This window comes from Limanda limanda, chromosome 19 (genome assembly GCF_963576545.1).
Source record: "Limanda limanda chromosome 19, fLimLim1.1, whole genome shotgun sequence".
Lineage (NCBI taxonomy): Eukaryota > Metazoa > Chordata > Actinopteri > Pleuronectiformes > Pleuronectidae > Limanda > Limanda limanda.
The window spans coordinates 18,845,062-18,861,746 of NC_083654.1; the positions used below are offsets into that span (position 1 = coordinate 18,845,062).

General features: G+C 44.7%; 1 protein-coding gene across 1 annotated transcript in view; it reads left to right on the forward strand.

Annotated features, from left to right (window-relative positions):
- The window catches only part of hivep1 (HIVEP zinc finger 1), a 53,392-nt gene that overhangs the window by 24,406 nt on the left and 12,301 nt on the right, over positions 1 to 16,685 (forward strand). Inside the window, exon 3 of the mRNA XM_061092932.1 lies at positions 14,997 to 15,050. Coding sequence (XP_060948915.1) covers positions 14,997 to 15,050 — 54 coding nt within the window. The remainder of the gene's footprint in view (positions 1 to 14,996; positions 15,051 to 16,685) is intronic.

Consider the following 16,685-nt stretch of genomic DNA (forward strand, 5'->3'; position numbering starts at 1 on the left):
TCCTGAAAATAATCATGAGTTGCAGCATTAATACGTCTTTAGTTTATAACCTTTAAATGCATCACGAAAAACCTTTAATTTATGGAATAAGAGCAGTAAAGATGAGCATTTGTTTATTTTCTTAATTCGTCTTCCGTGTATTCTTTGTATTTATAGTCATTTAAAATTAATTTCATGGTGAAACTGAAAAAATATCAAGCCTCAATTTCATTTTTTTGTCACGAGGGTTTGAGGAATCTTTCTTTTTTAAGCCGGCTGATGTTCCTGTATCGTCACGGTCACGACCACCGAAGAAAAATCCATATCCGTCCGGCTTTGCTTTATAAAACTTTCACTGAAACTGACAATAATTGAGTGTTTGTGCCGGTTTCTCATGTTGAATCCCTCAGGTGACTTTCTGCCAACGCTTCACTGGCTGACACACGCGTGTGTGTGTGTGGGGGGGGGGCTGTCTGTCTGTTGTGGCCACCGTTGAGACATGTCCCTCTGTGTTTACATGCAGAACCAGCCATGTATGTGCGAGAGTGTGTACATGTGCTAAATGAGCTATAAAAGCAGATGGTTGTCTGGCGGCATCCACACACACACTCACACACAGACACACACAGAGAGAGAGAGAGAGAGAGAGAGAAAGCAGAGAGCAGCTGCAGGAAAGCCCTGTGGGAGTCCACCGAGCCGGCCACCGGTCTCTCCGGGCGCGCCGGCGGCACACAGCACCGACACGCCGCGTGACAGACTCCCACTGCTATGTGTGTGAAACGCTCCCTTTGAAAACACTCTGATCCACGTCGGGTTTCACCAGCGAGCAGCAGAACTCGACCTGCGGAGGCTTCTTCATCTGTGCTGAGGTTATTGGGCTCCGTGTTTCACAGGCGCAGTGACGTGTTTGAACAAAATGGCTGAAAAACGCTGCTGATGTTTATGTATTTTATTTTCCCCCGAGGTCGGCTGTCAGTCGCACGGAGCTGCAAAGTGCTGTGACGCCTTTTTCCTCTCCGGATTCTTCTGTTGACAAGCTTTCAGTGTCTCTAGTTCTTTTTCATTTCAACAAACAAACCAGTGGTAGTACGTCAAATCCCATCACTTCCACTGTGGTGGAAACTAGTTCTGCTTTTGAGGATCAGTTTTACTTCTCCAGCTGTGAAATGTCCGCATGCAGGTTGAGTGAAAAGGGAAAAAATGCTGAAGTGGTTAGAATGTGGAGGTCAAAGGTCACAGGCCTCTATAACCAAGGGTTGGATGATGTGGTGCAAAATGTTATTGAGGTTTCCAGCTTCTCTATTGTGGTTTTACTTTTGTTGGTTTAACATGAAAATCAATTGAACCTTTTTGGGTTTTGGACACTTTGACAGACATAAAAATGTTAATATCAGTCGATGTTGATATTTATTATAAATGTCACATTGATGTAAAGTTAAAAGATTGATTTTTGCTCCTGAGTGAAGGTTGTGGTTTTTAAATCTCGTTTATTGACAGAGTGTCTTGTTTTATACCCCAGCCCTTGCCTCACAAAACAAAGTTTTTCCTCAAGAGTACAGATGGTAATACAAAATAAACCTATTATTATTATTATTAGAAGTAGTAGTAGTAGTCTTTACTATTTATATATGACTTTCAAGCTACATAAACAGCAACTTAATTGGTTGAAGGAGGCAAATGATCAAAGTGCGTTTTATTTCCTGATTAGTGACGATCATTAAAAGCCACTAATTTCATTGAACTAATTAACTAACAGAGTTTATTATAATTTGATCTACTGGTTGATTCCTTGATGAACTGATAAGTTGTTTCGTCCAAAAATATGAGAAGAAACAAAAAAAACGTCAAAATCTCCCAGAAGCCAGTCTGACTTAAAATGTTAAAAACTTTATAGAGGAAATCCAAACATTTAAAAAGTGGAACAAGCCAATTTCTGCAATTTTTATTTGAATAACTCAGTGTCATGATTAAAGGTCGACGCTGCTGTGACTTCACTGTAGAAACTAGTTTGTTTAACTTTAACTTTAATTACAACGTGTTTCATGTCTCCAGATACAAACCTTCACTTCCACTCAGCGATCACAGAAGGCCTCATTAACATCTCAGCTCCTCCCCTCAGGGTGAGAGGTGGGAGGCTGATGGCTGAGAGACGAATCTTGTTTTGCAATCAACACGGCAGGAGGGAGGGAAAAGGAGTGAGGGAGGGAAAGAAAAGGAGGGAGAGAATAGGTGCGAGCCAGCCAAGAATCCGAAGCTGAGCCTGAGCAGGATCCGACTGCTGTTTTGTAACATGATCAATGACCTGGCGTTCCTTCAGATCCCTGTTTCCTGTATCGTCGGCTCTGAGCCTTTTGTTTCACTCGCTGCTCTCCGCCTCATAAGCTCCTGATCTAATTAAGGCTCCTCTCTTTTCCTAGAAGGCTGTAATAGTCTCTCCTGCCGCAGCGAGGATGCTGCAGTGATTAGATTCAGAGATTCCAAAGCAAAGCATCTGTCGGCCGGATGGAACTTATTGGTCGCTGTTGTGTAAGGTCGGCTCTGATTGGACGGGAGGTGGCGTCACACATGTGTCTCTGATGGAAGGAGGTCGGGTTCTGGGGAAGTTTTGGAGATTTTGCGCAAAATTCCCCAGAACTGTTTGTAGGGATGGAAGAAACGACAGCTGCTGGATGTGGAGTTTTAAAGCCCAACGATGATACAGATATAAGGTCGTAAAAAAATTCTGATGCGATATATTGGCAGATATGTTCCTTTTAATAATTTAGCAATGATTCCTACAGTGTCGTTATAAAACCCAAACATTTTATTGAGGCCTAATATCTCAGAATTTAACCATTAACTTGTTGTTATAAATAGAATAAAAACACAAATACAAAAGAATATAAAGAACATGAACTAAGAAAATAAATAAATCTACATTTGTCTGCATTGTTTATTCTGTGAAATAAAAGTTTTGTCATTGGTTAACTGGCTGTAGAAAATAAACAAGTAAACTTCCTGCAGTCAAAATCCTACCGAAGTTAAAGTACAGAAGTATGAGATCCATGCAGTTAAAGTATTGAAATAAAAGTACTTGTTCCTGAATCTGACATATCTATTATGATGCTTTGAGGGTCACAGTATAAATATGAAGATATGATAACGAGAGGAAAGAAAACAGTTGTTGTTCTCTTTTGTGAACTATTAGACAAATTGAACTAATTCAAATAAAACCACGTGAGAGGTTTAAGGGAAACGTCTGAAAATGTGACTAAACATCACAACGATCACAAACCAAAGTGTGTTGTGTTTTATTAGCGTGTGTCTTCCTTCCTTAAAGTCTCTGAAATTGAAAAGTTATTACTTACAGCTCAATGTGGTGGAGTAAAAAGTACAATATTGGAGAAGGAGGTATTAAATATCTCAAAGTCAAAACCCTAAAGGACTGAAGAGCCTCGGACTTGTATTTGAGTGAATGTACTTTCCATCAGTCTCTGCTTTAAATCTTCACTTTGACAGTTTGCGTCTGATACAAGTTGAGAAGAATCTGCTCACTTCAGCCTGGAACTCTGTCTGGGTCTGAATGGATTTTTCTTTTTCTGATCGCGACTCTCTGCGTTAACGAGCCGAAGCCGAGAGGAGGAGAAGGTCACGACGGAGAGAAGAAAGACGAGTGTAACTCTGCGTCTGAGTTTTGTTCTTCATCAGGCCTTGTGTGTGGTTTCGGATCGCTTTCAGTTTGGTATTCAGAGTATGGCGCGGGTCAGTGTGGGCGGTGGGTTGTCTGCACACGTTATATCTGCAGAAACATTTAAACACACAACTGTACTGTCTGGAGACGTTGTGTGTGTGATTCTGATTGTGTGTGTTTGCAGACACAATCATGGACACCCCCCCGGCACACAGGAGGCCGAGTATTAGAGGTTACTAGCTGGATTACTTCATTCAGCCCCCGCTGCATTATCACCAGCTCAGCTGTCATTAACTCAGATGTTCCCACAGGGATGAGGCAGCGTGTCCTCCGCTGCCCTCCTCTCTCTCCTCTCACACACACACACACACACACACACACACACCGACACACACACACACACCGACGTGGGAGTGATCCCTCTTCGGGTCATCGTGAACACCGGTGCCGTCCGAGTGACTCAGTGCTTATTTTTTTGTTTTCAACTCGCCAACACCAACTTTTGCTTCCGTCTCTCTGGTCGCTGTAATTACAGAGCGCCGAGTTTTCTGCCTGTGAAGTGTTTATCTTGTGCGCCGCGGCCATGACGCTGCAGAAAGTGCCCGGTCACGCTGTGTTTGTTGCCCCGGGCCTGTGTAAATACTGAAGCTGATTTTCAGAACCTCTTTCTTGCGGTTGAACTGTCAGAATTTCCCATAATGACCGAAATAAGAATCAGAGGGGCGCTTCCTCTTTTCTTGACGGGGCCGAGCGCGGCGAGGTCAAACCAACAGGTGAGCGTCACTCAGGAGGAGTGAGTCGCACCCGGTTGTTGTGTTTGTGAACGTGACTCAGCAGAGTGTTGTCAGAAGGTGAATCCTCTCCGTATGAAATATGGACTTCTTTTAGAAACCTCTCTGTGATCCCTTCCTCTGACCCTGCAGCTTCATCTGGGCCTGTCAGTGTCACTTTGTTTACCAGGCGCCTGTTTAACAGCTTCAACTCTCAGACACGACTTCATATTGACTACACAAAAAAAACAACACTCTCTCTCTCTCACAAGAATCCTGCGTTTTTCCCAGCAGCCACTTCCAGACTCTTGGTTTTTACGCCCACACGCAGACTTGAGTGTCTCTTTTTTTGGAGTTAAAATGAAAAAAAAACAATATATCGCTGCCGGGTGTCTCGGTTTTCCGTGGATTCCCTCAGTTGAGACAAAGAACAGAAGGGGTTTGCAAAAGCATGGGAAACGACTCCTATGCAGTAGTGGAAAAAATCGGAACCAAAATAAAATTTGGATGTATGTAGATTGCGGGTTTCTCAATGAGGGAGAAGTGGATTCAATTAAAGTAGATTTGTGGATAGCAGACACAAAGTAGAAGGGAACAAACCTCAGCCGAGACCCAGAAGTCTCCTTAAATTAAATCACACTCATAAATATCCGTTCCCTAAACATGCCTGATATAAAGATAATCAAGATTGATCGATTATTCTGTGAGAAATTAGTACAAATATCAAAAAACAACCGATTTGGCACATACACATCTCTACCTCTAAGTTTCAATAGTACTGTTGTGTAGTTTTTGCGTAATCCTGCCGACATTTGCACTGACTGCTACTTTCTTTTACTATATATATATTTATATTTTTATTCTGCTCATAGTGTATTCATCGTTCTTATAGCTTTACAATTCCTGTTAATACTGTAATATTCCATATATATTTCTTACTGTACAGATCTTATTTATTTACATTTTCACTTTAATATGCACAATACTCTGCACTTTTACTTCCTTTTTTTTGCACTTCTGGTTAGACGCTAAACTGCATTTCGTTATCTAAGTACTTGTACTATGCAATGACAATAAAGTTGAATCTTTCTAAAAAAAAAATGAAAACACAACCAGGTGATTATTCACATCTTAAACTATCTCTGGAGGGAACTGTAAATGTTGGAAGTTGCCTAAATAGATTTAAATCAGGGATTATCGATCAGAGAATAACTGGACAGGATTATGAAAATGATCAGAGATTCTATTGTTGGTTTTTAAAACAGGTCTGAAGCTCTGAAGGGGGGGTGGAGGTGGGGGGGGGTGAAGTCAGGGAGACGCTGTCGTTTCAAATAACACAAAAACACAACAAACTGAAACCACCCACAACAAGGAACTGAAAAACCAAAAAGTGAAGTCATCCTCTGAGTCTTCGTCAGCCGGTGAGCGAGCTGTTGGGCAACCAGTAGTTAAATCCCTCCCCCCCCCCGCCCCCCCCTAACACAAACACAGGGAGGGAGGGAGGGAGGGAGGGAGGGAGGGAGGGAGGGAGGGAGGGAGGGAGGGAGGGAGGGAGGAAGGGAGGCCGGGAGGGAGGGAGGGAGGCCGGGAGAAGGATCCCCTCGAGGGCGCCAAAACCGGTTTACGTGACGTCACCCGGGCCTGCTCTGCTCAGTTTGCTCACCCCCCCCTCCCTCTCTCTCTCCTCCTCCCTCCCCTCTCTCTCTCTCTCTCTCTCTCTCTCCCTCCCCCCTCTCTCTCTCTCTCTCTCTCTCTCTCTCTCTCTCTCTCTCTCTCTCTCTCTCTCTCTCTTCCTGGGCCTTACAGGAATTCCCCTCCTCGTCACATTATTCTGAGGAAACCGCCGGCGACGCCCCTTCGCCGCACCGCTGCACGGCCGCAGCTGATTGGCTGGCAACGCAGACTTGTGACTGCTTGTGTTGATGCAGTGTGTACATGTTGTTCTCTCCTTGTCAAGTGGCTTCTTTTTGGTTCCTGGTCACACACACACACACACACAGACACACACACAACACACACACAAGGAGTCGCTGAGTGCCTGAGTCCCGGGTAAGAAATCAGCATTTTGTCCTTTATGCACACACACACACACACACACACACACACACACACACACACACACACACACACACACACACACACACACACACACACACACACACACACACACACACACACACACACACTCCGCTGTGTTGTTCTGTTTAAAGTGACTGTTTGTCCTGTGCTGAACCGACTTTAAGGTCAGAGACGTGTGTGTGTAATGGTGTGTGTGTGTGTTCAGCTCCAGTTGTGAGTGTTCAGCTGCAGTTGTGTGTGTTCAGCTGCAGTTGTGTGTGTGTGTGTTCATGCGTCTGGACTGTTGAAGTTTTGAGCGACACTAGAAACTCTGCTGCGACATCTCTCCGTCGCCCGTCAGACCGATCGAGACATGAGCGGCTCAGACAGGAAGCAGTCTGTGAGCTGTCACTCAAACGTGGCGCCACGGCAACCAACAAGTGGGCAGTGGGAGCGTGGAGCCCGAGGAGCGACGCTGGGATTGGACAGTTGTGTTTTATTCTTTTTTGTACGGTCAGTTCAACAGGAGCAGTGATGGTTTTTTAGTTTGGTATTTTTCTATCTCCTATAATTTACTGAAATTAGAGGAAGAGCAGAATTGAATCCTCGGGCTGAAGCTGTGACTCTCAGGTTGTGAACCTCTGAACTCTCTCGATCACATGTTTTCTCTTTACATCCGTCTGCGTGTTGATCTGTGGTGTGACTCGGACTTTCCCTATTTGAGCATACAACTAAACAGTTAATAAGAATAAGAATAATTGGTTTTAATGACGGTATTTAGTAGGAATACCAGCTATTGGTGGGACATGAACATACTTATATTTAGTATCTTCTAACTATTTTATTATGTGTATTTAGAATGATAACTTCTATGATACGTATATATTCTCTATTGCTGGTGCATCCTGTGATTTGTTTGCAGTGGGTATTTAAGATGCTGACTCTTTCTCTATAGCTGCTTTGAGACATGAACTCTGGTTAAACTCCTGGATGTGAGGAAGCAAAGGTCCGAGTGAGCCCAGACTTCGTGCTGCTGTGTTGTGTGTGAAAGGAAAACTCCAGAGAGAGTGTGTGGACCCACTTGGGAGCTTTAGATGTTTGGCTTTTCTATTTTTTAAAACCTTTTGTTATGAACCACTGAGGAAAACCACGAGTAGATTAACTGAAATCAGTCAACACGTCCTAAAAATAGGCTTCACAGGGTTCGAAAGCTTTCACAACTGGCGACTGCGTGGGAAGCAGATCGATATCTGTCGTGTGTTTGCACGTTTCATTTGTCCTCGTTTGGATTTTAAACCTGGTTTGAAAAAGATAGAAGAGGTAAAATCACAGTCACGTCCATTTCTACCTGCATAAAGCCCCCTAACACACACATACACACACATACACACACACACACACACACACTCACACCTTCCACCCACCCAGTAGATTTCTCGTTATATCAATTTTTCACGAGGGTGCCCACGCAGTCCCAATAATCAGTGGCCTCCAGTCTGCAGCTTCTTCTTCCACCTCCAGCTTCCTGCGGGGGCAGCGGTACTGTACAGATACAGCACCAAACCACTGTCTTTGTCTGTGTGTGTGTGTGTGTGTGTGTGTGTGTGTGTGTGTGTGTGTGTACGTGTGTACGTGTGTGCGTGCAGCAGGGAGAGTGTGAGATCAATATTTCATTTGTTGACTGGGTGTTTGCAGCTTCGTGACGAGTTATTGTGAGGACGGAGGAATATCTTCTCCTCTAAGTATTGTTGAGATCCTGAAAGGTAAATCCTCCTTTCCACATTGTTGATTGTCGATTGTTGATTGTTGATCGTGTGTGTGTGTGTCTCTTTATAGCCATACATTATTAAAAGGTGGCTGCCCAGGGCTCTAGTTAAAGCTCCGTGTATTCCTTTAATTCCTACCTGGCCTGACGCTGTAGTTTCCATTCAGCTGCTTCATGCCGCATATAAACAACCTCTCTCTCTGTCTCTGTCTCTCTCTCTCTCTCTCTCTCTCTCTCTCTCTCTCTCTCTCTCTCTCTCTCTCTCTCTCTCTCTGCCTCCCTCCATCGTGGGATGTTTAACAGTCCTCAGCTGATCTCACGGCTGCGGAGGGAGCACGACTCACCTCACCGCTTTGTTTTTAAAAAACGCCAAAACACTTCCTGCTCCAGCCGTCGCTCTTCATACGATATATATGTGACACCTGAGCTTCTGGAGGTTCAGGGTTTTTTCTTGTATGAACGTGCATTAATTGATTAATTAACTGGTTATGAACACTTGAGGCCACTGTAGAGACCTGATAGCTCTGTCTATCGCTCTCCTCTCATGTGGATTTGAGGAGGAGGAGGGAATCTCTCCGGCTCTCAGAGGAACGTGAGGAGGAGACGGCTTTACGCTCTGATCCTGCTGATGATGATTGACTGCAGGGTAATGGGGGATTCCTCTGCTCTGCATCATCATCCCTCGTTCCGAGCACTTCCTGTAGCTCTCTCTCTCTCTTCTCTGAGTCTGTCAGGCTGGCTCATCTCCCTCCAGACTCCTGGTGTCAGGCGTGTCCACCAACATACAGAACGTGTCATGATGCTGACAGGAGCCCTTATGGCCGCTTACTGCGAGGGTCAGCAGAAACCCTGCGTGTCCTCCGCTCGGCCGAAGGAAGAGAGCGGAGATAAGATCGCCAGACTTCCCGTAAAGAGGTGTCAGGGAACTCTGCAGCTCGGGCTTCTCCTCCCAGCTGCTGTTGTGACTGCGAGAGGAGGACGTGTCCGGGTGTAATCACAGCTTCGTTCTCACATGAAGGCCGAGCGACGTGGCTCCTCTGTCACAGCAGAGACATGCCAGTGACTCTGCATCTGATTAATAACTCTGTTGTTTCATGACAGAACCAATCGGGTGTTGATCAGAGTTCACACAGCTCCAAACCTCCGTCTTAACCACATCTGGTGCAGCTGGCAACTTCTCAGCCCGTGTGTATCTGAGTAAACTCGTTCAAAACACGGCTCAGAAAAGACGCAGAGACCAAAACTGCCACTACTGGTTATTTGTTATTAATCTGACAAATATATAATCAAGTTATTGCTCCATAAAATATTTATTAACACAGTTTTCTGGTAGGATTCAGACTTCACATCCCGAAAACATCAAATTTATCTTAGAATGAGAAAAGAATTTTAGGATCTAAACAAGATGTTTTTGTAATTCTTTGCTCTAAAACTGATTCTCTTCTTGCATCTTTTTGAATAATTTATCTGTCCTTTAATCTTTATTAATTGATTTATTGGTTCAGAGGTTATGAAAAGTTCCCAAAGCCTGATATCATTTCTAAAATCGTAGAAATCACCTAAACAATCAACAAATGATTAAATTACTTTAGTGTCTGATTAATTTTCTGTTAATCGACTGATTGATTAATCACCAAATCATTTCATCTGTGTTGAGTTGTTTGCTTTTGTCTCGTTAGTGACCTCAGCTAATGTGATGGTGTGTTTGATGTGTGTGTGGCTGCACACAGCCGGGTGGGTACAGCGCGCTGGTGGAGGTGCTCCAGTTACATAATCCCCATCACCCCCCCGCTCGGTGGAGGAGAAGAAGGAGGCAGCTGCCGACTCCCATCTCGTCATCTTCAGCCTTCTTCTCCGTCTTCTCCTCTCTCCCTTTTTCCTTTCCTCCTCCTCTCCTCCATCAGCTCACTCGTCTCTTTTCCTATATTTCCCCTTCTCCTTCTCCTCTTCTTTTCTCCCTCCTCCTCTCCTTCTTTTGTTTACATCTCTTCTCTTCTTTTCTTCCTTTCCTTCAACATTGCTTCCCTCCTCGTGTCCTCTTGTGCCTCCCGTCTCCTTACACTCTTCCTCTCCTCCTCATTTTCTATCGTTCTCTTACTCTTCTCCTATTTTCCCCACTCCTTTCACCCATCGTCCTCTCCTCTCTCTCTTTGCTTTAACATTCCTTCCCTCCTCTTCCTCATTTCTCGTCCTCCTCTTTCTCATTTTCTTATTTTTTCTTTGTGTCCTTTCCTCCCCTCCTCCTCTGTCTTCTTCATCCCTTCTCCTTCGACTCCTTCTCTCCTATTTCTTCCCACACCTCTATCCTCTCCTCTTCTTTCCTCCTCCTCCTGCTCCTCCTCTCCTCTCTTCCTCTTCTTTCTCCCTCATCTCTTGTGTTAACTCTAACACACAAGCGATGTGTTGTGATGAAGTGTATCTGTTGCTCTGCTGCAGCTGGTGGACGACGCCCATCTGCCCACACACTGAGGTCCGCTGGCATTGTTCCGGCGTGTTGCTGGCACGCCGGCGTGGCGCGCCGCATACTGATGACACCTCGGCGCTCGCAGCTTTTTTCCCGTGAAATGCACATCCACCACGGAAGAAAAGCTGGAGCCGCCGGGGCCGTCTGAGAACATGTGAGCGCCGTGGCATATGGCTGCTAGAGGAGCTGCCACACTGGTGAGGCCCAGCGGGGGGGGGGGCAGCCTGTCGACCAAAACATGAACGTGTCACCAGTTGGTGGCGTGCGGGGGGGGGGGGGGGGGGGGCCTGGTGGTTATGATGTAATGTTGTTATTTATTGAACAGGCCGAGCTTCACTTCCACTCACACCAGTTGGGTTTATTATTACATCTTTGTTCCAGAGGCGAGTCGGTGCCGCAGCTCATCACCCCCCCCACCCCCCCCACCCCCCGGCCGCGGCTGAAGCTGATTGGTTGCAAGCTCACGTCCCAGTAGATGCTGGGATACAAAAGCACGTTTTCTTGCTCTCTGACGTCACTTTGGCCCTGAGGGGGGGCACAAGTAATCACATTTCCCACTCAACCAAGATGGAGAAGAGAGAGAGAGGAGGGGTGCTGGGCGGGTGGGTGGGTGGGAGCACACTCTGGCCCCTCCCACCTGATAGCTCGTGTATCTTTAGGTGTCACGTGGCGTGGATCAGAGATCACGAGTCGGAGACACCTTGAGACACTGAGGACGAGTCTCATCTGCATTCCACTCTCACCCGCTCGTGTCTGAAGGACGGTTATGAAGCCATGGTGTGATGGGGGGGGCGGTCAGGTCGATAATTGTGCTTTGAGTAAGATGTAAGAGAAGAAGCACATGTTTAAGTAACATTGGCAAAGTGTATTGATTCACATTTCACTAAATTATTAAAGCCGGTGAGACGCTGCACATGCTTCTCACTGAGAGGAACTCAGGTGCCACAGAGTTTGTGTTTCTTTTACATTCACAAAAAAACCTTAACAACAATGAAAAAGCATCAAATGTTTCCTTTTAACCAAGTCGCCCAGATGTGCTCTTCCGAGTCCTGGTCGGTTTGGTGTCAGCGGTGATGATCTCTCTCTCTGGGACTCGTCTGCAGTTTGAACATTCCAATAATCTTCGTTAGGAGTTCGAACGTCCCTGCACACGACGGGTTCTCTCTGTGAACACTTATAAAACCCGGAGCCTCATGACTTCATCTGTTTTCTCTCTCCCCCCCCCGCCCGCCCTCCGTGTCCGTGGTCGTGTTCCACAACGCGCTCTGGTTTTCATCAACCAGGCGACTCGCAGCGCTTGTGTACATTCCTCTTTATTGTTTTCCCGCGGTCACAGGACGGTTCCACAGATCGATGAAGGTCTCGAGCCTGTGGCCGTCCCCTTCGACCACCGCGGCCACCCCCCGACATCCATAATGAGGGAAATATGAGCGAGCCTGTAATCACTCCCTGCTGGGGATGGAATATATATATATGTTTTTGTCGTTTTTTTAAAGGGTAACGCCGCCTTGTCCCTTTCTTCTCACTGGAGCTGATGTTTCCTGTTCTCTCTCCACGCTCCAGAGCTCGGCTTCATCGGTGTCCTTCAGCACGAGGGGTCCTGTTTGCGGCTTGGTTATGCAAGAGAAGCAATCTGATCTGTAATGGCTTACACTCTCTCTCTCTCCAACCATACGCAACCACTAATACGATTTTTGTTGGGCAGTAATCACTCGCGGCTCGGGTTTGCCAGCGCGGTTCTAACACAAGACATATGTATCAAGCTGTGCAAACACTGAAGCACATGTTCAGGGAAGTCTGAATCCAAATGGCCTCACCGCGCAAAAGCAAGCGTTTATTACCTCAAATTGGTTTTGTTACAGCGACTGGAGGCTGAGCAGTCGTGACTCCGAGGGGAAGCTTCGGGATCCTCTCTCCGTTTTTGGAGGAACTCCGTGCCAAGAGCTTTCTGCCAGGAAGACACGGCCGACGTGATTCCCCCGGTCGGGTGGCGAGGGAGCTCACGTGGTCGTTTGCATGCACGACAACCGACAACACACACACACACACACACACACACAAACAGCTCTCTGTTCCCTCGGAGAGACCTGCACATAAACAAACACCTGCACCGCTCCACATGTGCCCGGGTTGCTGTGCCGCTGCTGGCTGGGCGCCTTTGTTTTGCTCCACGGCCGCACAGGGGTGTGGACACGTTATGTAATCTGTGGCGTGCGGCCGGGATATATATATAGAGAGAGAGAGAGAGGGGGATGGAGAGGGAGCGGGAGAAGGGTGTGACAATAACACGCACTCAGATGATGATGACATAAACTAGTGACCTCCTCTCCGCCCCCCCCCCTCCCCTCCTCCCCGAGTATTCCCGGCATCGCTCTCTAATTTTGGCAACCGCAGAGGAACATCCTCCTTCACCCTCGATTAACATTTCTGCAATCTAGGACAGAATTGTTACCGCTGGTCCTCGAGGACTCCGATGTCACGAGCAGGGCACGGAAGCCACAGCGTGTTTTTCCATCTTGTTTCCATGGTCATAAGGAGGAGGAAGAAACATGCGGCTGCCAGACGTAGTCCTCATTTTTCTCTGTGGGCGAGCGAGCTGCGTTCATGTGAAGAAAAGCTCAGTGTGGTTTTTTTAAAGCAGTATATTTTAAATTATAGATATTCAATTTGTCAATTTAACTTTATTTGTGTTGCACCCTTCATACAGGTTGGTGCAGTGCAAAGAGCGTGACAAGTGAAAGATAAGAATAAGACAAAAATAAATAGAAATGCAGACAATGAAATAGATTTTAAAAGCTGTGGTAACAATGACAGTAGAAGAATCAATAGAGGAAGAAAGAAACTGAATTTAGTGTGAATTATAGGTCAAACACAGTCGTATGTTTGTGGGACATTTCCAGTTATATGTGAATTTATGGCTGTTGCACAAACTTGAGACTTTAATTCACCGGATTTAAGGTGAACTAATCGTACATAGGGTGAAATTTAGAGTAAATAAATGAGTAATAGATATTCACCAAGGTGTAAATGTTTCTTTTATTGAAATTCACCTGGAAGTCACTAATAAACTCAACACAAATTACTGAACTCAGACCTGTTAAATGAAGAACTAGTACAATACAGTGAGTGCATACCTCCGCCTGGCTAACGCCCCAGCTCGCCATGCTTAACAAGGTATAAACAATTTCCTGGATCCGCCCGTTTATCCGGGTCATTCTTGGGTCATGCCACAAAATTGTATGTAAATTCGTTCAGTATTTTTTCAGACAAACAAACAAAACCTCTTTGATGGAGGTTATAAGCAAAATGTCTTGTGTTGAGCCAGAAAAAGCTTCACATAAATGGGATGAATTAAAATAAAAACTGCTGCTGTTGCCTCAGGTTTACTTAAACTGGAAGAAAAACAAACAGTTGGATGAGAGTTTATATTTTAAATCCTCACTCGTATTATTGTTTTATCATTTTTCATAAACCTGTCGTGTTGCATTTCATCTGATCGACTCTGATTCATCCTTTTAAAAAACCAGATAGAAGTAATGGAGATGTAATTACACCTTAACGACGCTTCCTCCCACAAACCTGCGCTCGTCTTTCCTCCTCTCTTTCTCTCTCTCTCCCTCCCTCCATCCCCCGGCGTGTCACCCATTCACAGCGCATTGAGCCCGCGTATATAATTAATATTGATTACAGTAACACGCAGTCGGCTCTGTGCCACCTCCCACTCGTCCATATGGTTGGTACAGAAACAGGTTCCTCACCTGCTGGATTGTGGGTAATGACTGTGACGTACAGAAGGTCGCAGAGCAGCGACTCTCTCTTCCCCTCGGGGGGGTAAACAGCATTTGAATATGTAAATCAATCTGTGGGTTAGATCTCGCTGTGATATTATGAGAAGAAATCCCCCTTGATCGACTTGTTTGCAAACTTAACCTACACATTATACGTACTCGTGCTGGTGACGCTTGTATGGTTGTGTTATGGTGCGCACACACACACACACACACACACACACACACACACACACACACACACAGTCCTCATCCCTCATGATTACACTAGTTTCCACACTGGAACAGTTCACTCTCTGGGCTGTGGAAGAATATCTGTTTCTCATTTGGAGGAGCTTCATGCTGCTGCAGCTGTGTGGGAAGCATCCCCAGTATCATTAGTTACGTTGTGCACTGCCTTCGCTGTGGAGACGGAGTGTGTGTCTCTTTGTGTGTGTGTGTGTTTGTGGGTGTGTATGTCTGTGCAGCGCCGCTCATAATGTTTTCTGTTCTTGTCTTTCAGATAAAATCGAGGAGGCACAGAAAGAGCTGAAGGAGCCCAAAGGCTCACAGAAAGGTAAGAGATCAGCTTCATCAGGATTTATGGAAGGGGTTTAAATTTCTAAATTTTGTAAAAACTATTTTGGTCTTTGCTTATCTATAACCTGTTGTTTGTTTTTTTTAAATGAATAATTGATTCAACGTAAAACAGATTTAAATCAGGGGTCTTGAATGTAAAGGGATTGTTGTTATCGTCTCAACAAACATTTATTATATAATGTCTTTCTGTATAGCTGCGATTTTAGGTTTATCAGAAATTCACTTAATTTATTTATTATTTTAAAATTGCTATAAAATATAACATTTCCAGATTTGTCCGTTAAAATTATTGTGACATGCGTATTCTGCGTTTGACACAGTGAAAATAGTTTTAATGCATTTCTGGTATCTGGTCAATTCTCTTGTGCTTTCTTTTCCAATAACAAAGTATAAAATGGGCTATGTCAAATTATTCCAAAAAGGTGTCCATGAAATATTCTCATTTGCAATATAAAAGACTTATTTTGCATCTACAGTTCGGATTGCACATTTACAACAGCAAGGTATTAAAATTGTGTTTTTGTAATATCAATTTGTGACCTTTTGATTTGGTGCTTGTTTACAACCAGTGGAAACTATGTTGTGCAGTATCACTACAGTAAAAAACTTTATTACACATAGGACGGGAATTTCTTTTGTTAAGTTGGTTGTGTAACTTTATTTAAATAGAGAAGCCAGTTTGGTTGAACTGGGATTGCTTCACTGTGTCTGAGAATAAATCATCTGAACTCACCTCGTCACTTAGACATTGTCCTTTTAAATACCAGCCAGCTACAGCCATTGTAAATGAGACTGGGTGGAGACATTAAATGAAAACACAGTACAATTAAAAATATCTCAAAGTACTTTTAAAGGTCTTCATGTCCCCGCCCATCAGTCAAGTGTAATCACTGTGACAACCACCATTTAAAAAGAAGTTAATTCTGTCAGGAGGAGTTTCACTGGATCACAGAGGAAAGGTTTATTAATTCATATATTAAGAAATATATAAAGAATGATTAATACAGATGGAAAATATGGAATTTAAAATGCGTAATCTTATTGTATCTGGAAATAGCCGAAGCAGACTTTTCTAATAAATAAAGAGAGAGATTGAGAAATGTTGTTTGTTTATGAAGCAGTTTTTAAGATGGAATCCTTTTTTGCACATTTGTCCGTGCGGTGGGTTGGAAGAAACAAATCCCTTTTCCCGTGTCTTTCAACGTCTCATTAGAGCGGCTTATTTTAGACAAACAGAGGGTTTGTTTACCGAACGCGTTGTGTCGGTTGTGTGCGGCTCTGAATGATCACCCTCTGCATGTTGGCGTGGTGAAAGGATTAACCTATGTAAAGACGAGATGAGGTCAGAGCTGTGAAGGAACCCTGACCTCATGTTGGGAAATACCTTCACAAGCCAGGAAACTGTGACAGGTCACTGCCAGCATTATGCAACATGTCCTTTTTAAAACCACTGGCCTGAGTCATTTATGAAACACCATGGTTATGGGTGTAGCCCTTTTAAAAGCAGAACTGCATTATTACTGGAATGCAGTGTTGAAGACATGCACATTCAGCTTCTCATAAACTGTGAGACGCGTTTGTTTCAAACATCCTCTGATCGGCCAAGCCTCAG